Below are 24,664 nucleotides of genomic sequence, written 5' to 3'. Positions count from 1 at the left end.
ATCTCCTCCATACTCAGAATAGCAATACCATGGAACTGAAATGACATAAATACCCCCCGTTATACAAGTAAGCAAATGGCACTTCCACGTGTAAGCTTATTAATGGTGACTTGGTGGACATGGGACGGGACGCGATGGCAGAGAAATGAACGACGACGACGACAAGTAGTTTTCTATCGTTGTCTAAGCTTATCTTCTCTTTATAAATTGGGAATTAGAATATCTTTGCAGCACTCGCCAGAAAAATTGAAGAGAAAGTAAACCAAAGCTGAAGCAAAAGCAAAAGCAAAAGCAAATCCACCATGGCACCACCACCACCTCAACTTGAACCACGACTACCTCTGTTACTCAACCGAGATGAAGACGATGATGAGCTGCAAGAAACCGCTTACGAATCCGACGAGAAAGTCCACATCGTCGGGATTGATTCCTTCGCCGAAGGCGATAAAGCGCCGCCGTTTTCATGGAGGAAGCTATGGCTGTTCACTGGCCCTGGATTCTTAATGTCAATTGCGTTTCTTGATCCCGGTAATTTGGAAGGGGATCTTCAGTCCGGTGCGATTGCTGGATATTCCTTACTATGGCTTCTCTTTTGGGCTACTGCTATGGGGCTCCTTGTTCAGCTCCTCGCGGCTCGCCTCGGTGTCGTCACTGGCAGACATTTGGCTGAGCTTTGTAGAGAAGAGTATCCTGGCTGGGCTAGGATGGTTTTGTGGATTATGGCTGAACTGGCTCTCATTGGGGCTGATATACAGGAGGTTATTGGGAGTGCTATTGCTATTAAGATTTTGAGTAATGGAGTTTTGCCTTTGTGGGCTGGTGTTGTAATCACTGCTTTTGATTGGTAATTTCCCCAATTTTCTTAACTTTTGCTCTTTTTGATGGATTATATTGGTTTAACATAATCGCTGCCTGTGTGATCGTTCATTTGGGGATTTCAAACTTTCCATTTTTGTTGTTCTTTGAGTGAATATATTTTGGGGGTTTTAGATAATTTAATGTTAAAATGGAATGTTTTGACTTTATCCTGAGTATTTCAGTATTTCTAGTTCTATTATTTCTATGATTTTTCCATTTATTAATTAAACAAGTTATTCACAAATTTTAAACAAAATTAGCATATCTTCAATTATTTCAAACTTGGAATTCTCAATTTAACTTCTGGTTTCTCTCACGAAACTTGTGTGCTTTTTTGCTTTCAACTGCTCTTTGTATTAGGAAATTTGAGTTGTCACAGTGATGTGATCTGATTATTGCTTTGTACAGTTTCATATTCCTGTTTCTGGAGAACTATGGTGTGAGGAAATTGGAAGCAGTTTTCGCTGTTTTGATTGCAGTAATGGCATTATCATTCGCATGGATGTTTGGTGATACAAAACCTGATGGCATGGAACTTCTTCTAGGTAAACATATTTTGCCTCAATGGAAATTTCAACTTAATTTCCTCTGCCTGTATACATATTAATGTGGGAAAACGATTTCTGCTCTGCAGGTATTCTAGTCCCGAAGCTTAGCTCAAGAACGATAAAACAGGCAGTTGGAGTTGTAGGTTGCATCATCATGCCTCACAATGTGTTCTTGCACTCTGCTCTTGTGCAGTCAAGGGAAATTGATCACAACAAGAAAGGCCGGGTTAAAGAAGCTCTCCGATACTATTCCATAGAATCTACAATTGCGCTTGTAGTTTCATTCATCATCAATTTGTTTGTGACTACTGTGTTTGCAAAAGGTTTTTATGGCACAGAACTAGCTAACAGCATTGGCCTTGTTAATGCTGGGCAATACCTTCAAGACAAATACGGGGGTGGACTTTTCCCGATTTTATACATATGGGCAATCGGGTTATTAGCAGCCGGACAGAGTAGTACTATTACTGGCACTTATGCAGGGCAGTTTATAATGGGAGGTTTCCTCAACTTGAGATTGAAAAAATGGCTGAGGGCCTTGATCACTAGAAGCTGTGCAATAGTCCCTACTATGATTGTTGCACTTGTTTTCGATACCAATGAGGATTCGTTAGACGTTCTTAACGAATGGCTAAACGTGCTTCAATCAATTCAGATTCCTTTTGCACTCATTCCTCTTCTCTTTCTGGTTTCCAAGGAGCAAATCATGGGCACTTTCAGGATTGGTCCTGTTCTTAAGGTATAACATCTTTTCCTGATATTGCTTTTACTAGTACTTTCGCACGAGTTTTCTTGAGATGAATGCTGCCACGGACACATCGAAGTTGAAGCTAGATTCCTTGCTTAAAACTTTTTTTTATAATGATTGCTTATCAATAATTTGAGAGGAAATATGTTCAGACTTTATCGAATAATGCTGCTATTCTAAAAACCATCATACTGGATTTCTTGTGTTTGCAGATTTCATCATGGCTTGTGGCTGCCCTGGTGATAGTAATCAATGCTTACCTTTTGATTGAGTTTTTCTCCAACGAAGTGAACGGAGTCGTTTTCTCCTCTGCAGTATGCATCCTCACTAGTGGATACGTTGCATTTATATTATACCTCGTATACAGGGGGTTTACGTTTGCTTCGTGGTCTTGTTCCCCAAAAAATGTAGAGGTAATTGGATAAACGAACTGCATTAGCGAGGTATCTGATTTCGCAGTATATCCATAGTTAAAAAAAAAAGGCGGATAGATTTTAGATTGCATCCGTTTCCAGGTATTAGTATTACTGAGGTGTTGTTGAATCAGATTCAGGGATAGATGTGTACAAAATTCACTTGCTGTAATTCTGTGCTACGGCACGTTGAACAATACAGGGTGTTGAGTATGTAAAATACATCTTGTCTAGATTAATGTAAGGATGGAAGAAGCATAGATTGCAAATGCCATGCCAATATAACTTCATTTAGAGCTCTGTACTGAAATTTTCATCCATGGTTTTGAGTTTAAACTCCAGAATCTGTGTCTTTGCCTCTCCAGTAAGTCTTCATTGGAAATCTTCAACTGTACAGTTTATTTACTTTCTTTCAAGGGCTATCCTCATCTTTGGGGCATGAGATTCCTCTGCCTGGACTATACTTCATTATCCAGTATCTTACTTTTACTATTTTCTGAATAAATTTGAATATAAACTCTAATTTTTTGAACAATGTAGAGCTAATTTTGAGATCTAATGGTTTCAAGAATTGCACCTGTTGTACTGGTTCAAGTGCCCTTTAATTGAACTGATAGAGGCTTAATCCTATTCTGCATAGTTACTGGAATATGACACGTAAATGCTATGTCTCTTTCTGTTAGAGATAATAATAAAAGTTTAAGTTTTTAGTTCAATTAGTTCCTTGACGTGGTACCAGAGTCTCGGACCAAACGGTAGAGGATTAGATTCCTGACCAATTTTTATTATTCATTGAAATTTCAATACATGATAAGATGAAGGCTTAACTATAAGTTTAAGCTTTTGGTTCAAATGGTTCTTTAAAATGGTACTAGAGCTTCTTAGATGGTTGATGGTTCGAATCCTTTCAACCTCTTCTAATAATGGAATTTCAACACATGGTAGGATGAGAATGTGTTATACATGCTTCAAGTTTAGAGAGCATTCACGTGCGGGATTATATCAAACTTGAACTTTTGATTTAATTGGTTCCTCGATACTTTTTGGGTTCTTAGAGGATTTTATACATTGTGAAGTACGCCGGTAAGTGTCATAAAAGTAAATATACTTAGTGACACATATTCCAAAACATATGAAGTCCTTTAAAGGAGAAATTCTGCCATGGATTCAAATACGCCTTATCAATAAAAACTTGATAATTATACAATTTTTATTTTTTACTTCAATCATTTTCGTTATATGTATTTCATTTTTCAGTAGATCACCATAAAGCTTCTTCCTCTAAAATACCAAGTACTTTCTAGCATTTCCCCTAGTAGTGGTACTATCACTAGTGAAATTTCCTCTCTCATCATTTAGCCATTAACCCTATTTATTTCCACCCTTTCCCTGTTTCCCTTTATGACTTTACAACAAATAAGCAAACACATCAATAAAACAAAAAAACACATCAGATTTACCCACCATGAAATTAAGTACAAAACCTATCAATCATGACCAACCCAATAATTAAGAGAAACAATTACCCTCAATTTTACCAAAATTGTCTTTCAACAACCCTGGGATCTCCTACGATATACAACGATTAGGCTGAATTGAAAACACTTGAACATAATGAGTAAACTGTCGGAGAGGGGTCAGAGTCTGACGTCCCTTCTCTAATGCTTAAGTTAGTATTTTACTAAAAAGAAGAAGTAGACTTGAAAGCATAGTTTAGATGTGTATTGGTTATATACCTTGTGTTCTTTTAGGAATGACTATTTATAGATAACTGAAATGTACCTACTATTGAGTAGTCTTCCATGTGTAGACAACTGGTTGGCATTTACTTTGTGCTACTTTTCCTATTTCGTGTTTTACGACGTGACTTAGGGATTAGGAGCATATCTTTTATAATCCGACCTTGTGATTGACCCAGATGTACAAATAATTACGCTTTATGTCTAAAGCTCCGTATTGGTCCACATGTCCATGCCTTAATTTCATATGATATCAAATGTCCCCTTTAGATTGTTTCAAAGCTCTTCAGGTTTTTGTTTAAAGTTGGGCTCAATTGTATTGTTTTGGAAGCCCACTTTTTTTTGCTAATGCTTCTTATCGTTTATCTCGCTGCTGTCATTTCGGTAGGTGCATTTATTACCTACTTTTCGCTTCTCAAGAAGACGTACAAAATAAGCCATAATTGCAAAACATGTTGTCCTTTGGTATCATCGAGCTTACCTTTATAAATTGAAAAGGTGAAAAATTGTGCTTCCTCATTTCTTGTGCAATTTTTGTAAGTTCCTTACTTCCTCTTTCTGATTTTCTTCATTTCTAGATAACTTTTGTAAAATTTTTGTAGAAGATTTTGATTTAATTTTGCATTATGGCTCCAAAACCACAAAACATATCTCTTTTAAACCTCAAAACGCTTCTGCTTTTGCTCCTGCAAAAATTCCTAAAAAAGCTCCTGCCAAAGCCAAAAAGGTGAATTTAAATGTGTTACCTTATCCAAAGAAATTATGGATGAGATTGTAACTCCGTATCCCTGCCTATAATACTTGGTTGAACTTAATTAGTACGATTTTTATCCTTCATATGTTCATGTTCATTAATATCAATTCATATGCTGATTTCAATATTTCCTTAGTCTTTTGTTTCTTGCTTTGATTGTTACGCTTGCTTTCTGCTCGTCTAATTTCGTTTAAATCACCTTATCTTTCACCCAAGTTCATGATAAGAAAGTCAAGTCAGCAGTAATTCTTCTTAGGTGACCTCGTGATGCGCATTACTGAGGCATCATAATCCAAAAAAAGGCAAGTGAAAATTGGGAGCTCGGTGGGAAGGCTTGTACCAAACAACATAATGTGTAAACTTGCACACATACAAGTTAAAAGAGTTAGATGGCATGCCAATCCCGCGGACCTAGAATGACAACACACTCAGAAAATTTTACCAATGAAGATCCTCCTCAACCGCCCCATGCTCCTCAAATAAAGATTTTTTTATTGTAATTGTTATTTCAACTTCCTAACTACACAGATCGTCCAAAATAAATAATAAAAATTACATAATTTCTTTATCTTCGCTTAAGCTTTAGTGTGATTATTAAAGTTCCATTGAATTATATTAAAGGTCAATCATATGCATGTTACAAGGTTTTTATCACAATATTTAGTCGAATAGACTCTAACAAAATCTTCTTGAACACATAAATGACTTCAAACTCTATGAGGTCCATATCTACCTCTATTCGATTAAAAAATCATAGCAGAAAGACCAAAGAAAAAACTTGGAAAGTTCAGTAAAAAAATTGACAAAAAATAAATAAAAAAACAACGGAATCAAAACTACTTTATATTCATGAAAGTATAAAATGTCTTTACATTAACGAAGAATAACAAAACAAAGCTGAAAAATGCAGGAGGTTAGAAAAATCCTAGAGAGCATAAAAGGAATGACAAACAGAGAGTCACTCTTGACCCGTTTAAAGGAAATGACATCACTCTGGATATGGTAAGCATATAGGTACAAAGGAGCTAGGTTGCCAATCATTCTTGCATACTCTCATTTGAGATCAAAACACAACAAAGTGAGTCACGACCCTTCTTGCAACTTCAGTTAGCTCCCTTCCTTCTCTCTATCCATTCCTTAGTTTGGGCTTCCAGAGACAACAAATGGCCCCATTCAGTTCAATACCCATATCATGGGGAATCTTCACAAATTCCAGAAGTTCCACTTAGGAATTGGGAGAAATATGAGAAGGACAAAGTGAAAATTATCTTAGAACACTACAATGCTACTCACAAGAGGAAACCATAGCCCTAGCTCAACATGTTGATATAACTACCCAAAAAAAAACTATGGCGGCCATTGTTCGACCGACAAGTAGAGGAGAGGAGTTGCACATCCATCATTTGTAAATCAGGATGTACTTAAGAAATGACTGCAATCTTTTCGCAGTCAATGTGAAAGGCTTTCCCTCAGCATAAGGATAAGTTTTCTTCCCCCTATTAGCCACCTTCTTCCCAATAGATTTATAAGTCTTAGGGGGCTTCTTAGATTTCTGATTTTCAGGAGCCATAACCAGAAAGAAAGATCAAAACTACTCACGAGATCTCCAGAAAGAAGAAAAAGAACAAGAAACATCAAGAAGGCAAAGTAGATGAATAAGGGGTGAAAGAAACTCACCTAACACCTTCCTCATTTTATAACGCTTAAGAGGTAAACATGCATCATTATTACTAACAAGTAATGATCGAAGAGCATTAACTGCTCTTAGTGCGCCCCTTCAAAAAATGTGAAATCGCAACACATGTTGAACAACCATCGCCAACTCAAAAGACGTCAAAAGCACAGAAAAACGTGCTCTAACAATCGCATTTATAAACAGACCAAGCGATATAAGAACCAACTGTTGGGAGCCCGCATAACTTCTTTATTAGTTCTTTAATTCTCGAAAAAGTCTAGAATTATCAAAATCAATTCCCTTCTTTCAGTTTATCAGGAATCATCAAGTATACTGCTTCTCAAAGCCGACGCTTTCTCATCCTAAAGGATGATAAATTAGACTCGAGGGGACATTTGATATCAGGCGAATATAAACTCTCCATATGGCATTTATGGGACCCGATCCATCATCCGGAAAAAGGGAACACGTGGCGTCACTATAACAAAGCTGCTCAATACGACTTCGTCTTGAAGGCCTTGGCTCGAGAGCTCACAAAAGACCCCGTCAAAGATGCACCCGTTACAACAATCTCGCCTGATTCCATAAATTGCTGGCCTAGTGGGCTTAAGAGATATCAGGCTCCGATATATGGGCGCACGTTCATCTATCAACAGGTAACATATAGCATGTCCCGCTCCTAAATCCATAACCGTCTTCTACAGCTCGATCACAATATAAATAAATTAAGCACATCTTCAGATACATTACTTCATTCATTTATTAAGTTTACATCTTTGTTTTGATTTACTATTATGTTCATTCTCAAGTCTTACCTCAAACTAACTTGGGCATTAGAGTGGATTAGCCGGACAACAGCCTCTTTTTGACCTTGTTTCTGTCGAATTGCAACCTGACAAGTGAAATTACATGATTCAGATATATCAATTGTGTTTGTAAAGACAAAGTTTAGGGACTTTTATATCCGATTTTGAAGTTAAAGAATCATAAAAAAAAGTTGTCCAAAGTTGATGGGCCATATGTGTAATTTAGCCAACGGAACCTCGTTCTTGGGCCTGCCTATATATACATAATTCCTTTCTCCATCTAAATTTAGTTTGCTCATCAGTCTTCATCAGCACCGAGTCTCAACTCGCCCTTACATCCGCAACTCACTTATGGCTTCCATTTTCCTCCTCTTCTGTGTCATGCGATTCTATTTCACCACCGTGTGCGGCGTCTCCCCTGTCTCTGCCGCTACTATCCTTGGCGGGGCTAAGCCTGCCATGGTATTGCCACTCTTTCACTCTTCTCCAAACATTTCCAAAACCTTGTCCAAGTCACATCGCCATCTCCAAGGATCTAACGTCAGCTCTCGCCCCAACGCTCGCATGGGACTATATGACGATCTCCTTCGTACCGGGTATCACATTGGTTCTGTGTGCATTTGTTTGTTTTTTGTTCTGATTTAATCTGAGAATTTAATTTTTAGCGGTTCTTCAACTCAGAATTAGAATTTGTCATCCGTAGGTATTACACTACGCGTCTATGGATCGGGACGCCCCCTCAGAGATTTGCACTTATCGTTGATACAGGAAGTACTGTTACATACGTTCCATGTTCCACTTGCGAGCAGTGTGGCCATCACGAGGTGCTCAATTTTTTTTGCAATCTTCTATGATCAAATGAGCTGCATTTTTAAACGAGAAAATATGTGAGATCTTAAGTTAACTGGTTGTATTTGCGTATGATCTAGAGTATCAAATCAAATGTCCTACAAATACTCCAATCTTCCAGTTAACAAATAAAGAATGAGAGAATTTTCGATTAGCAGTCCAATTTTAGTTACAGTTCAACTTAGAACCAAAGTGATTAATTTTCAATTTCTACGAGTTCATTTGATCCAACTGTCTGAAATGCAGAATTGACTGAATCTTGCAACGATTTTCTTTGACTAGGATCCAAAGTTTCAGCCGGAATTATCGAGCACCTATAACCCTGTTCAATGCACTAGTGAATGCGACTGTGACGATGAAAAGAAACAGTGTGTTTATGAGAGGCAGTATGCTGAAATGAGCACAAGCAGTGGTGTTCTTGGTGAGGATGTTATCTCCTTTGGGAATCAGAGTGAACTTGTGCCACAACGTGTTACTTTTGGTTGTGAAAATATGGAAACTGGTGATCTTTACAGTCAGCGTGCTGATGGTATAATGGGATTGGGCCGTGGTGACCTCAGTGTTGTTGATCAACTTGTTGAAAAAGGTGTGATTGGTGACTCATTCTCATTGTGTTATGGTGGAATGGATATTGGTGGGGGTGCAATGGTTCTTGGTGGTATATCTCCCCCTTCAGACATGGTCTTTACAGATTCAGACCCTGCACGCAGGTGTGTTGTTAAAAATTCCCGATCCCATAGATGTTACATGTCTTAAATTTTGCTAACAAATACATTTGGTAACTTTCACACATTTACTCTTAGTTTCGGGATGGCAACAGTCCGTACTATAACATTGATTTGAAGGAGATACATGTTGCTGGCGAGCGGTTGCCTTTAAAGCCAGCAGTATTTGATGGAAAATACGGAACTGTTGTGGACAGCGGTACAACATATGCTTATCTACCAGAAGAAGCATTTTTAGCATTTAAGGAAGCTGTAAGTTTCAGTTTTATTGGCTTATGTTTTTGTTCTCGTTTACACCCATTGCAGTTTATAGCAAAGGAATTTCCTTCCAGTAACAGTTTATTTCTGGGCAATCTTTTTACCTTCTAATTAAAATTGCTGGTAAAATTATTCAGTGTAATGCTTAAAACAGCATGTATTAATTTATTGCTATATAACTTAGAAAATGATATATACTCAACAAAAACAATAACAGTAGTCTTTCCATTGTATTCATTTTCCATTGAGGTGGATTGTGAATTCAATGCCATTGTGCTTAATTACGTTCCTTTCTTTCTCAAAATGATTCTTATAGAAATTTGAGTCTCAATTTTTTTTCTCTTTTTTGCTTTGCCGTTTTACATTAGCTGAGCTCTAAATTGAAAATTTATTCAAGTAAATAAAGATAAGCATCTTCACTTATTCTTACTGCTGTACATCGAGTTATCGTTTTTGGTGTCTAGATGTTTAACATGATCTCTGTTGTTTCCTTTTGTATCTTTGTATGCAGATTATGAAGGAACTTCATTCCTTAAAGCAGATCATGGGCCCTGATCCAAATTTTAACGATCTTTGCTTTTCTGTTGATGGAAGGTATCCCCTATCATAAAAAAATATGCATTGGTTGCTTATCATTGTCAAGTTATTAACCGTTGAAGTTGATTTTCCCTTAGTGAGGTCTCCAAACTCTCTAATACATTTCCAACAGTTGACCTGGTATTTGGCAATGGGCAAAAGTTGTCATTATCTCCTGAAAATTACCTATTCAGGGTAAGTAAATGACCTTTTCATCATCCTTACAAAAAAGAAAAAACGGCAATACATGAAAATCTTATTAATCCTGACTATCCTAAGAATTATATGTGTCATACTATATAAGTGTTGCAGTTGTATCCTGGGGCAGGAATCATGATATGAGGTGTTGTCTATCTAGAATTGGTACCCTGACATATTTGGCTGAGTTGAATAGAATTTCCATTTTTAACTAGGTTCTGACTGAAGATCTGTAGTCTTATGTTTTTCTTTATTATCACTCACCCTCTGTCTAAAATGATAGTTCTTTCTGAGGTTTGAGGGTTTTAGTTCATATTTAAACTATCAGCCTGCATGTCCATATACCAACTCAGGCTAGTACCTCACCAACATTCATGGTTTGATTCTACCAATTGCAAAATACAATGCATACCTTGACTAAACTAAAGGAATTGGACCAAATTGCAAGTCATACAAAAACCAGAAAATTCAGAAATCACTAAGCATAAGTAATATTCCTTCATAATTTCAGCCTTTATTGCTGAGGAAGTTAATTATTTTATTGATTGATGATTTGGTTGAACTGCTGTATTCGATAGTCTGACTGATGAAACCTGCTCTGTTCTGTGTATCTTTCTTTTCATGAAGCATTCAAGAACGCACCCTGCATACTGTCTGGGGATATTCCAAAATGGTCATGATCCAACAACTCTTTTAGGAGGTATATGAGGATCTAATTTTTTGCATTTCAAGGATTTGTTTTTTCGTTCTGTGATCAGTGATAAATATGTTTAATACTTAATTTCCAAACTCTTTCTGATGTTGAAAATATTTTTGCTTTTGATGTTGGACATTTGGTAATAACAGGAATCATCTTCCGCAATACTTTTGTAATGTATGATCGTGAAAATTTGAAAATGGGTTTCTGGAAAACTAATTGTTCTGAGTTATGGGAAAGAATGCACATAACGGATTCCCCAGCACCATCAGCTTCAGAGTCACAGGAGAGTGACTGGACTGCAGAAGTGGCACCGGCTTTGGCTCCTACTGACCAAGGGTATCTTGTTATTCCAGGTATAGTTAGTGCCTTGTATTTTGAGAAATTCTCTTGCTCTGCAGCTTTTCTGAAATCTATTTCATGGGCATAACTCTTTTGTGCCCACTATGCTGGATATGCAAGACTCTAGTTCCATTTGGTTAGCCTCGTTCATCTAGTTCTGATTTTAATTGTAGTGTATGCACAAGTATTCCTGACTGGAAAACCAAGCAAATACGAAAGCATTTTGTGCAATCAAGAAGAGAAATTAAGATTTTCACATTAAATATATTACTCTCTACTTTTTGAAAGTATAATTTTCTTTTCAAAAATAGTTACTTGCTAATGGGTAATTTAGTAGTTTAGAATCTGCAAAGATAGTAGGTAATTGAGTCTATATCTTCATTTAAGAGATCTGGGATGGGATCTATGTAACAGAGACTGTTGGGGGGAAAATGAGGCTACAGTTACAGGAATATTATATCCTAAATTTGGAGATTTTCTCTTAGTATTCTACTAAATTGATTATCAGTTGAGACAAGATCAAGTAACTTGATAATGAAGTTTAATATCAATGTGCTAGCATCACCGTGATTCGTGTTCTTTAGTCTTTTAAAATAGCTTGATTTGATGCTTTCTAATGAGATAGTTTTCTCACAACTTTTGTGCAGACAAACTTCAAATTGGAAAGATAACATTCGAAATGTCATTGAGAATGAACTACTCAGATTTGAAGCTTCACATTGCAGAACTCATGGAGTCCATTGCTCAGGAGTTGGGTGTTAATTCTTCTCAGGTTTAGACATTTAGATGATTGAAAGTTTTCTGTGCAGCATTTCATAAAGAATGATATGAGTTATTAATTTTGCTATATATATATTTTTCGAGTTCCTTATGAGACTTGTTATGCGTGCATGGTTTCAGGTCCATTTGCTGAATTTAACTTCCAAAGGAAATGATTCTATCATTGAATGGGACATGGTCCCTTCAGGATCTGCTAACTACATGCCTAACAATACTGCTCTTGTAAGTTTGCTTTTACATAACCACAACTAGTACGTGCACAGACAATTACAACTGTTTGCTTACGGTTTTCTTTCTGCTTACAGAAAGTAATTTCCCGAGTTACTGAACATCAGATGCAGCTTCCTGATCGATTTGGAAATTATGAGCTGCTTCACTGGAAAATTGATCCTCCACGAAAATTGTAAGTTATTTAGCACATTTGGAACTAAAAAGTGAAAAGGAGTTTAGTAATTTGAGCTTTTATTGTGAAAGATTCTAGGCTTAGTAGTTCTAGTGTCCTTTTTTTTTAATGGTTGTATGTTTTGGTTTTTTTTTCTTTTTTTTTTATGTTATTATTGGTCTAATTAGTTTGAGTATTTAGTAAAAACCTTTTCATTTTGATTTTAAATAAAAAAATTCAAATGTACCATGACGTGTTGCAATCTTGAAAATATATATGTATATATATTTTTGAATTAAATGGCCTCTAAAATTGGCAGCTAGGGTCAATTTAGTCCATTTAACTTAGGTATCAACTCAGCCATCAAGTTGGTAAATTTTGACAAACTGGTCCAAATTTTACAAATTTTAAGTATTAAAGCTGATTGTATTTGGACTAATTTTTCAAAAGTTACCAACTTGAGGGCTGAGTTGATACCTAAAGTTCAACTTGCTGTAAATTGATCCGGGTTATCAACATTAAGGGTGATTTTGACCCTACATTCATATATTTTTTAGGGTAAAGTACTTTGAGTCAATTTTTTGGTCAAAAAATTATTTGTGGTTTAGTTAATTACAAAGTCGGGCCTTATATATGGAGTAATTTGTAAAGTTAGTCTTTTTAACTGCCCCAAATCTCTCCCTTTTGATAAAATAGCCACAGCAACAATTCTGGCCAAATGTCTAAGTTTATAAACTGCACAAACCACAAATACATGTATGCAAGTTTTTAAACCCGAAGAGTGCATCTGCACACGACTTGATTTCACGGTTTTATATGATGGTTCATGTTAGCCTGATCATTTCGGGACTAAGGCTTTGTTGTTGTTGTTGTTTTAGAGTGCATCTGCACAAAAATCAACCATGTTTTTTTTCTTTTTAATTCACCTTATTTTTTGTGACGAAAATTGTGCAGGACATGGTGGCAACAACATATTTTAGTGGTGGGTTTAACCATTATTGTTGTGATATTCGTTGTTGCAATGTGCATAATATGGAGACAAAGAACACAAACGTCGAATTTGTATAAACCTGTGGATGAAGCATATCCCGAGCAAGAATTACAGCCGTTATAAACTCTCTCAATACTTGTTTTTGCATTTACATTCACACTCAACGGTATGGGACTTGCAAAGGCTGTAAATTTCAATCCATCAAAGACTCTTTCTTTCTTCACAGGGATTCTCCAATCCGGTGCGTTTATTATTCGTTGCTTCTTCATCACGAGACCAACAAATAAGTAAGTAAATAAATGGCTTCAAGCTACGTTTTAATGTTTTACAATATTAGAAGACAATTTGAATAGTAGTTCATGTTTTAGTGATTCTTTGATTTGATTATTATTTTTGTAGATAGATATTCTTCTGTATTGATTTTCAATTATATCACACTTCTAAACCAAATTTTAGTGCCTATTTGGTTCTCCGTCTTATTAGGAGGATTGTGATAGTCATTTCGAAAGGAAAATCAGTTCAATTGTTTATATCAATTGTTTGTTGTTGATGATAGCTAGACCAATGAAATTTTCACTGGCAATCTCTGCAGCTTTTCTCAAGTAATTTTTTTGTCTTTTCATATTAATTTGAGCACCTATGCACCGATATTGATATATAAACCATCAAGTTACGCCATACAAATGGTCCATTACAGTAAATTTAAACTTTTTCTCTAGATTCCAAGATCTCATTCAAAGCTTCAATATGAAACTTGTTGTCTAAAAGGTAAAGAGATGTTTTGATGGCCTTATTGAAAGGCTGAAAAATATATTTAACCTTTCCACGTCGTACCTGCGAACAACATTTCTCGAATACATGTTGCTGCAATAAGTAGTGTTGAGCTGATTAAATGGAATCCTTTTCGGCCTCTGAAGTAGTTTCAAGTTCATATGTTATCCTATTAACACGAGATATTTGATCCCCGGACGACATGATAAGTGATTACAATTTACAATGTTTTCCCTGCATATGTTTCCTCAATATAAAAACTGTAGCAGAACACCATTGGAGATACTTACCAAGATTGTATCAGAATTGTTTGCAATTAATGTTAGCTATATCAATAAAGATTTTATAGACAATCTTAGAAACTTTCCCATATCGTCTTTCCAGATGAAGTTGAGCTCCTCCTTCATGCACCATTATTAGTATATGAACCATCAAGTTGCTTCAAGACATCAGTTCAAAAGCAAGAGAGGCTATGATCTACCATGCTTCCATTATGCTACTCTGATAGCGCGAGATCTTATCATCTCTATATTAGATGTTTGACCAACACCATCATATGTGATGACATGATTTCTAAATGTAAATGCTAAATGTCATGTTCATATATGGATGTTTATACCATGTTCTAGATCCTACGATGTTATATCTTTATTACTCTTTAGGAATCATAAAACTGATACTCTGATACCATTAAATGTAACTCTCTTACCGGATCACATTACATATACACAATATCCAAGTATTTGCTATAATTCAACTCACGAATACCAATATCGACCATATCCAATAATGTCTCATATTATTTATTAATGTCTATCAAAATTCCCAAAATCAAAGAACTAAATCATTAAAGACACATGTATTAGAAAAAGTATCACCAATATCATATTCTTTCCAATAAAACATACGTGAACCTTTATTTATACTAAGAACTTTGCAGATAACCTTATATTAAGAACTTGTTTCTTGTCTTTTTAAGCGAATTGTGAACATGCCCGAGAGTTTTTATGATTAATTAACCAATTTATGATTACAATTAGTTAACCAATTTATGATTAATTTACCTGATTAATAAAAAATCAAAATTAATTAATTACTTTAGCTAACTTAATTAATTAGGTTCGAAACTTCTAAAAGGCTTATTATAACCTGCATAATATCGGTAGCAATTACTTCGGGTGGAGGATGAACCAAATTTCTTTCAGGGTGACATTAATTATGGGTGAAGCAGAACCAAATAACTTCTATTTAAAAAACACTAATATAAAAAACGATATTTATGAAAATGATGATTGACGTGCTGACTGACCTTAATAACTGAAAGGTTGGTAAAAAATAATTATGATTGAAATCGGAACTTCAATCTGAAAAGTTCAAAGGATGAACTACTTACTTAATAAACATAATTACCTATATTTATACATATATACAAATAACACATCCACACACATATACAATTCAATTTACAACATGTATTTAACTATCAACAATCACATAATAGGACTCATTAATTAACGATTATATATTTGATTTAAGAGCCCAGCTAAATCTAAGTCAAATATCCCCAATGATCTCATGGTTAAGTATTTCAATATCATAGGTATACTCTATTGTCTAATATTATAAGACATGTAACCTTAAATTGCATAATGAAATTCTCATCATAATAGTATTGTTATCGTCTACTCTTGCAAGACACAATACATGCTCAATTGGAGCCAAATAGCACCTTACGTATGCTCTTCCAAGACAGGTGTTTGTGATCACATTATCAACAGCCCTAGACCATTGTGCATACGCATACCCATCCAAACTATATATTTTTACTTTATTCTAACTCAAACGTATTCCGACACAATTAGTAATGCTTAATCATCTAATATTCTCATCATAAATCAAATCTTAACTATATCAATTTATTCTCTTCTGAACACATGTAAGTAGTCTCAACAGTATAACCATTTTATTCATGTAGTCCAAACATTTCACAACAAATACACACATATATGTATATATATACTAACCCGTTCAAACCACTCAATTCAAGCAATTAATATTCACATAAATAATTATATATACATATACATACATATTTAAATATAAGCAATTATGCTTATCTCCCACCCAAGAAGCTAATTATGCTTATCTCCCACCCAAGAAGCTAATCAAATTGTTTAGATTCATATTGGCTCGTCACTTGCTCCCCTGAATTGTTTTTAGACGGGGATAAAAAATACAATGTTAAAACTCCTAGATGTTGGTCGAATTTCTATATAGATCACAGATAAGAAGAAGAAAAGAAAAGGAGAACAGCATATTCCCTAAAAGATAGGGAATGTGAGATTCTTTATTTCCACTTCCTTCTATGATTAAATGATATAAAACCCCTTTAATTGTTGTAATTTTTATTAAAGGAAGTTGCCAAAATATCCATCTTTTAAACACTTAAATAATTTACAGGGTTAATTTCAAACAAAACCCATACAGTTACACTGATTTACAGGCGAAAGACTGCGGTTTTTTTATTGTCAAAACAAGGACTGTGCTTGTCTATGCAAATCGAGGACTTTTGGGTTAACATTGTCAAATTTGATCGTTAATAACCTCAACATGAATTTTTTTAAGAATTTAATGATATTGTAAACAACTTTAATTCTTCAACTTTTTAGTTTTGAGGTCATTTAGGTATTGTTTTGTGAGGAGAGAGAAAGTTAATGTTTAGAGAGAGATAGTTTAAAAAATGATGATTTTGAAAAACAAAACATGTGGTTCCATAGTAAATGTGATATTAAACAATTTTAATTCTTGATTTTTTTTTTATTCTGAGGTCATTAACCGTCAAATTTGGTAATGTCAATCCAAAAGTCCTCAATTTGTAAATGTCAACAAGTACAATCATTGTTTTGATAATAAAAACCCACAGTCATTCATCTACAAATCAGTGTAAACATGAGTTTTTTTTTTTTTTTTATAATTAACCCTAATTTATATTATTCTAAAATTTTGAAGATGTTACAACTCGTCATATCATATAATCCTACGCCTAAATTGATTTTGGGAGGAATGCCATAATACCACGAATTAAGAACAATTTTGAGAGACATTATACAGGAGAAAAATGGTTAACACTTGGCCAGTTGTGGTGTGTGTGTTGCATTTTTTTACCATTGTCCCTCTTTACATAGGGAATGACTAATCCCAATTACTCTCAGACTATGATAAACCTTAACTTTACCCTTCATTAGAACTTTATCCCTTAAGCAAATGAGACTTATATTTTTATCTTAATCACTATAGAGATAAAATCAGATCCTAATTCACTGAATCCATAAGCGGATAACAATTCTAACAGTAGTTTTAAATGCATAATAAAATGAGACAAGCAATAAATATATAACATATCCAATGTCGCGCTTCCATAAACTAATCATATTCTTTTATAAAGAAAAGTACAAGAACGTCTCTCACATTGGTACACGAGAGTAATTTTTTCCTTAACATCATTAATAATATAAATTTATCCTTAAATTTATATTGTTAGGTTATATCAATTCCATGTGTTTTATATTATCATTCGTCAATAACAAATAAAAAAATTTAAAAAATAATTATGTATTTCATACCTTTTAAATAAAAAAATTAAAATCAAATATTTCGTCCAGTTTAAAGTTTAATCTTTAAACTTATTCAAAAACGGTGTTTTTAATCAACTGATATATAATGATAAAAATGAAAGACACACTAAATATATATTTTTTAATGCTATCTGTTCAGGCCGGGATAAAATTACTCTTAAAATAATCTTATTCTCCATTAAAATAAATACATTAAAACCTCTATAAATTAATACTCGATAAATTAATAAACTCTTTAAAAATAATTTCTTCTGGTCCCGACTTGGGCCAGTTCAAAAAATGATCAGTTTTAATAAATTAATAAGATAATAATTTTCTGGAACAACTCTTTATAAATACATTGTATTATTACCTCTATAAATTAATAATTTCTCAAATACATATGCGAAATATATATAGATATATATACTTAGGGTAATTAAAAATTAATAAAATTTAATTAATTGGTTCTATAAACAATTATTGGCGATTTCCATGGCGAAGGAGCGTGAGGCGAGATCGAGGGTGACTTTGGGAGGCGCGGGCGGTCGATCTGCGAAGGAGGCGGCGGATCGTGAGGCGGCTAGGGGGCTGGGAGTGGATCTGGATCCGGATGGGAGATCGGCGGAGGAGGCTAGGAGATCGGAGGTGGATTCTCCGCGTGGTAGGCGGAATAGCTCCGACCGTGTTCGTGAGAGGACGAGGGAGAGGGGTTCTGATCCGGCAGCAGGGGTTGTTGGTGCTGGGATTCGGGGCTCGGAGTGTGGTCGGGAGCGGACCGGGGCATCGGTGGCACTAGGACGGGTTGGTGACAACGGATCACTTGCTGGATCCGTGGTGTTGCCGGTTGCAGGAGAGGGAGGGCAGGAGCGGGGGGCAGGCGCCGATTTGGGTGTGGCTTGCGCTGCGGCTGGCCTCATCCAGGCTGGGGAGGGTGGCGGGCTTGCGCCTAGCGCTACTGCTAAAGCAGGCAGTAACGCGGGGAGCCGGCAGTTAAGGAGGTTGCCCAAGGCGGGGCCCCGACGGTTTTAAAGGAGTCTAGGGCGATTAGGGATTTTGCGGTTCCCCCGTTGAGCGGGACCTTGACCCAGGGGGATGCGGGCCAGAAAGTCTCAATTCCTAGTACTAATCCCATTAATTATGCTAACCCGGGAATAGGTCTGGAGAATTTGTCCTGGAGAGATAAGGTGATGGGGGTGGTTGAGGAAGAACCCATGATTGAGGATGATATTATCGAGGAGGATTCTGAGGAGGTTTTTTCCGACTCTGATATTGAGGATGGTGAGCAAGAGGACTCGTTGTGTCCTATTATCCGGCTTTCATCGGAAGATAAGCGGGTTCTCAGATCCAAATGGAAACTTTCCTTAATTGTCACTGTGCTTGGGAAAAGGATAAGCTTCAATTACTTTGCCTAGAGGATCCAAGCGCAATGGGCAAAAAAAGGGAAGGTTACCATCACGGACCTGGAGAATGACTATTATGTCATAAAATTTACAGGGGTAGAAGATTATAATGCAGTTGTTAATGGTTGACCTTATATCATCTCCAATTATGTTTTGGCGCTGAGGCCATGGGTCCCAAATTTTAATCCTCATGATTGCTCTGTTAATAGGATCCTTACTTGGGTTAGATTCCCAGGTTTACCCATTGAATACTATAACGAAAGATTTCTGAATAAGATTGGTGGCTTGGTTGGGAAAGTTCACCATGTTGACAAAACTACCGTTGGGGCAGTGAGAGGCAAGTTTGCCAGGGTTTGTATTGACATTGATCTTGCTAAGCCTCTTCTGTCTAAATTCTCCGTTCAGAATAAGGTCTTTCATATCGAATACGAAGGTATTCACAATATCTGCTATGAATGCGGTATGTTTGGCCATACCTATGATGGCTGCCCCAAAAGAAGGAAAGTGGTCGAGGAGGTGGTGGTGCCTATCATAGGCAGAGCTGAAGAGAACCAAAGTGAAGGGAAGAACTTCGGTCCCTGGATGCTGGCCAAAAGGTCTGTCAGAAGGAAGCCACGAGCAAATGCTACTCAGAATCAATTTCCAGATATCAGCAAAGAGATGAATTCTCTCCAAATTGCTCCTGAGATTAAGGCTAGGCCACCTGATATGAAGATTGGTGCTGGTGCTGGCTCGGCTTCCGGGTCAGGATCTAGATTCGGAGTCCTATCTCTTGAGGATGGACATGATTTAGATTTACCTAATGAGCATATGGAGCTAAGCATGCCAGGCCTGGAGTCTGCCGAGCCAGCTACCATCCTAGGTGACTCTATTAATCCTCTTTTCGACCCCAAAGCTTATGCTAAGGGGAAATCCCAGATCATTGGCTCGACAGGGAAAGCAAAGCTCAATGAGGTTAGTAATTTGCAAACTCTTGTTGATATCCCTAGTGGAAAGTCTATGGGAGTTAATAAGTTGAATTTGAAGAAACCTAGGGCTAACCATAAAAAGAACCATAGTTCTCTGGATTCTTGGGATAAAAGAGGGCCTGCTGGCACCTCTTCAAGGCTCTCAGGAGCCCCGAATAAATACCTGCTCTAGGGTTTGGGCCTGTGATCAGTTGTCTTCCTTCTGATGGACTTTTTTGTTTGGAATGTTAGAGGTGCGGCTAGCAAGGCGACCCGCATCCATGTTAATGATCTTATTAAGCAATTTAATCCTTCTTGTTTTGCTCTTCTTGAAACCAAGGTTAGTGGTTCTAAAGCAGATGAGGTGGTTAAAAAGTTTAAGAATTGGAATTGTGTCAGATCGGAGGCGACTGTTCGGGCAGAGGGGATTTGGCTTTTTTGGAAGCCAGGCCGTGTTAATATTGATATTATCAGTATAGATAATCAATTCATTCATAGTAAGGTGTGTTATCCTGGCAATAAACCTTTTTTTGTTACCTTTGTCTATGCCGATCCTGTTTTGACTAACCGGAAAAGGCTTTGGGAGATCCTATACTCTATTAGTACAAGCATGGTGGATGCTTGGATGGTTGCTGGGGACTTTAATGATATTGCCCTGATGAGTGATCAAAAAGGGGGAGGTAATCATTATGTCAACCGGTGCCTTAACCATAAGCAGAATATGGATTTATGCGGGCTGTTTGACCTGGGAGCTGCTGGCCACAAGTTTACTTGGAAAAGGAATAGCGTGTTTGTTCGGTTGGACAAAATGTACGTGAATGATGCGGCTATTTGCAGATTTCCCGAGGTGAACGTGCTGAATCTCCCTTTCCGTCATTCTGACCATTGTCCTATCCTCGTCAATCTGGTTAAATGTCGGCCTAAAGGGAATAGACCTTTTAGGTACCTTGTTGCCTGGGAATCTCATCCTGAGTTTAGGAATTTTGTTAAAGATAATTGGCAGCCTCATTCTAATGTTCTCCTCGCCGCGGAGGGATTTAGGAAGAATGTGGTGGGATGGAATAAAAACATCTTTGACCATATTATCAGACGGAAAAGTAAACTTTTAAGAAGAATTGAGGGAATTCAACGCTGTTTGGAGGTCCGTTTTGATCACAGTCTGAGTTGTCAGCTTAGATCCCTCCAGAACGAGCTGGAAGCTGTTCTTAGATAGGAAGAGCTTCTTTGGTTCCAGAAATCTAGGAAGGCTTGGATTAAGGACGGAGATCGGAATACCAGGTTTTTCCACCTCTCGACTATTGTTAGGAGGCAGAGGAATCAGATCGATGCTATTAAAGATTCCAATGGAGACTGGGTCTATGAGGATGAAGAGATTCGTCGCCTGGCCCTTGACTTCTACAAAGTCCTTTTTAAAGAGGACGAGGTGGATCTGGATAAAGCCCTCGCTGGGATTTATTTTCCTAGGTTGGAGGAGGATGCTATTAAAGAAGCTTTCCATCCTATCGACCAGAAAGAAATTGATCTGGCATTCTCTAGTATTGGAGCCACTAAAGCTCCGGGGATCGATGGTATTCCTGCCAGTTTTTACCACAAACACTGGGACACTGTGAAGGAAGGCATCTAAAGTTTTATTAAAGGTGTTTCCAGCGGTTCTAATGATATTAGACTGGTGAATAAAACCCTCATGGTCTTGATCCCAAAAGTTGAAAAACCTTCCTCCTTTTTGCAGATGAGGCTGATTAGTCTTTGCAATGTGTTATACAAAGCTATCACTAAGATTGTGGCTAATAGGATCCGGCGTATTCTTCCTGAGATTATAGGCCAGAACCAAGGAAGCTTTGTCCCTGGCAGGCAAATGATGGACAATGTGGTTATCGCCCAGGAAATGGTTCATTCCATGAAAATGAAGAAGGGTAAGAAAGGGTTTATGGCGCTCAAGCTGGATCTGGAGAAAGCTTATGACCGTTTAAACTGGAGTTTTCTTCTGGATAGTTTGAAGAAAGCTGGTATCCCGGAAAGCTGGAGGAAATTGATTGAGGATTGTATTTCCTCTCCTGTTTTCCAGGTTATGATCAATGGAGATATGTCTGATGAGTTCTCTCCCTCCAGGGGAATCCGTCAAGGAGATCCCATGAGCCCCTTCCTTTTTGTTATTGCTATGGAAAGATTGTCGCACATGATCCAAGAGGCTGTGAGCAAGGGGATTCTCCATCCTGTGTCCATCAACAAATTTTGCCCTCCTATTACCCATTTGTTCTTCGCTGATGATGTGATGCTCTTCGTGGAAGGGAATGAGGAGCAAATTAGTGTGGTAATGGATATCCTTAATTGTTTCTGTGCTGCTTCTAGCCAGAAGATTAATATCCAAAAGTCTCGGATGCTTTGCTCTAAAAATATGGACAGAGGCATTTGTAAAAGGCTGAGTGATCTTTCCGGCATTCCCCTTACTCACTCTTTGGGTAAGTATCTTGGGGTCCCTCTCCATAGCGACAGAGTCTCCAAAGCCTCCTTTAAAGAAACTTTGGACAAAACCAATGGTTTGTGTGCTAGTTGGAAAGCTAATTCTCTTTCCCTAGCAGGCCGTCTAACTTTAATCCAATCTGTCAATTGCGCGGCTCCTAATCATATCATGCAAGCCTGTAGACTGCCTGAGTCGGTCCTCAATGAGCTTGACAAAATCAACCGACGTTTCCTTTGGGGAGAGTCTGGAGAAGGGAAAAAGATTCACCTTGTCCCTTGGAAGGAGGTCTTGGTATAAGACAAGCTAAGGACAATAATAAAGTCCTTTTAATGAAGCGTCTTTGGAGAATGTGGCAATGCCCATCCTCTCTTTGGGTTCGTCTTCTCTGTGGCAAGTATCGGAAAGACAAAATCTTTGGTGGCCCTAAGGAGAGAGTTGTCAGTTGTTCCTTCCTTTGGAAAGGGCTTAGTGCTGTGTTTGCAGACTTCTGCTCGGGGGTTGGTCTAGAGGTGGGTAATGGTAAGTCCATCAGCTTCTGGTATGATACATGGATTGGTGACAAACCGCTTGTTGAGGTGTGTAGATCCCCCCCGCCTAGTAACATCCGTAACTAGAGAATTGCCTATGTGGTGGACTTTGAGGGAGACTGGATCTGGTCAAAGTTTGATACATTCTTTAGCCTGGAGACTCTCCTTAGAATTAGAGGAGTTAAGATTAGTAATCATGAGGAAGATAAGGATAGGCATTGCTGGGCCCTGACTACCAATGGTGCTTATTCTTGCAAGTCAGCCTTTGAAGCTTTTACCCCTAACAGGGCGATCCTCTTTCGGATACGTGGAAATCCATTTGGGCGCTTAAAATCCCTTACCGTATTAGGAGTTTCCTGTGGCTGGGAGTCAAGAACAGGTTGCTTACTAATTCGGAGCGACACAGACGGCACTTGGCGGATTCAGGAGCTTGCAGTAGATGCAGAGGCCATGATGAAACTTTGTGTCATGCTCTGAGGGATTGCTCTAAGAGCAAAGAGGTGTGGAAGAAAATTATCCCTCACCACATTCTTCCTTCCTTCGTGGCCCACTCTGAGTATAACTGGTTCTCTGATGATGTTAGTGGGAATTTATTGGCTAACATGGAGCATGGTGACATTTTCTTTGCTATCATCTGTCACCAAATTTGGAAGTGGAGGAACGAGGAGATTTTTGCTGATAAAACTGTCTTTATTCCTGACTTACTTGATTTCTTCTCGAAAAAACTCTCTATTATTACTGAGAGCTTCAAAGGGGATCCCCTTGCCAGGTCTACCCAGAAAAGAGAGGTCCACCTCGTTGGATGGAGCAGGCCAGGAGAAGGGGTGGTGAAGCTGAATACGGATGGCTCCTGCCTTAGCAATGACAAGATTGCTGCCGGAGGAGTTCTTCGTGATGCGGGTGGCGCCTGGCTGTCTGGGTTTACCCAGAACCTGGGGATGGGTTCTTCCTTTTCGGCGGAACTGTGGGGCATTCTTTCGGGTATCAAGCTTGCCATTAGCCTGGATGTAAAGAGGTTATCTGTGGAGTCTGATAACATGGAGGCAATCAACAGGATTTCAGATAACCAGGCTATTTGTCTTAACAGTCAAAATCTTATCAAAGCTATTTTAAGGCTTCGCCCTTCCTTTGAGTTCTTAAAGTTCAGCCACATTTACAGGGAACAGAACCGGGTTGCGGATCGCTTGGCGGCAGCTGGGCATGAGGGGATGTTAGGTGTCTCTACCCTTTCTAATCCTCCCATCTTTCTTTCGCCTTTTCTTTTAGAGGATAGAATTGGGGTTAGCCTTCCTAGGCTGATCCCGGGTTAGTTTTCTTTGTTTGTTCGTTTTCTTTTCCTGTTCCTACCAAAAAAAAATATATATACTTAGGATAATTTAGCAAAATATGAATCTATAGTATTTTGTTTTTTCTTGAAATTTAAATCTAGTTGAATTTCATCTCTAAGCATTCTCAGTGCATTCAAAAGTTCCGGTGTATCCTTGTCAAATTGTAATAAAAAATTGTAAAGAGTGGATGATGCTATTGCTTCCTTTCTTGTGACTGGTTTCAAAGGTACCGAATTATCACCAGCTTCATCCTCAATTGAATTTTGCATAACAC

General features: G+C 37.5%; 2 protein-coding genes across 2 annotated transcripts; both read left to right on the top strand.

Moving 5' to 3' along the window:
- The first annotated feature begins 218 nt into the window (after positions 1–218).
- Positions 219–2,911, top strand: LOC136229533 (metal transporter Nramp3.2-like). The gene is made up of 4 exons (XM_066018389.1): positions 219–844; positions 1,267–1,403; positions 1,493–2,145; positions 2,367–2,911. The coding sequence occupies exons 1-4, from the start codon at positions 303–305 to the stop codon at positions 2,577–2,579; spliced, it is 1,545 nt and encodes a 514-aa protein (XP_065874461.1). The 5' UTR covers positions 219–302; the 3' UTR covers positions 2,580–2,911.
- A 4,934-nt stretch (positions 2,912–7,845) lies between these two features.
- Positions 7,846–13,869, top strand: LOC136230817 (aspartic proteinase 36-like). The gene is made up of 12 exons (XM_066019998.1): positions 7,846–8,137; positions 8,245–8,365; positions 8,673–9,100; positions 9,211–9,367; positions 9,885–9,967; positions 10,048–10,144; positions 10,775–10,847; positions 10,994–11,200; positions 11,834–11,958; positions 12,087–12,188; positions 12,272–12,369; positions 13,303–13,869. Exons 1-12 carry the CDS (start codon positions 7,893–7,895, stop codon positions 13,460–13,462), a joined length of 1,896 nt encoding a protein of 631 aa, XP_065876070.1. The 5' UTR covers positions 7,846–7,892; the 3' UTR covers positions 13,463–13,869.
- Positions 13,870–24,664: the final 10,795 nt, after the last annotated feature.

The sequence above is a fragment of the Euphorbia lathyris genome, chromosome 5 (genome assembly GCF_963576675.1).
Source record: "Euphorbia lathyris chromosome 5, ddEupLath1.1, whole genome shotgun sequence".
Lineage (NCBI taxonomy): Eukaryota > Viridiplantae > Streptophyta > Magnoliopsida > Malpighiales > Euphorbiaceae > Euphorbia > Euphorbia lathyris.
Note: the sequence above shows the minus strand (reverse complement) of the source record. Positions and strands in the feature narration are given on the sequence as shown.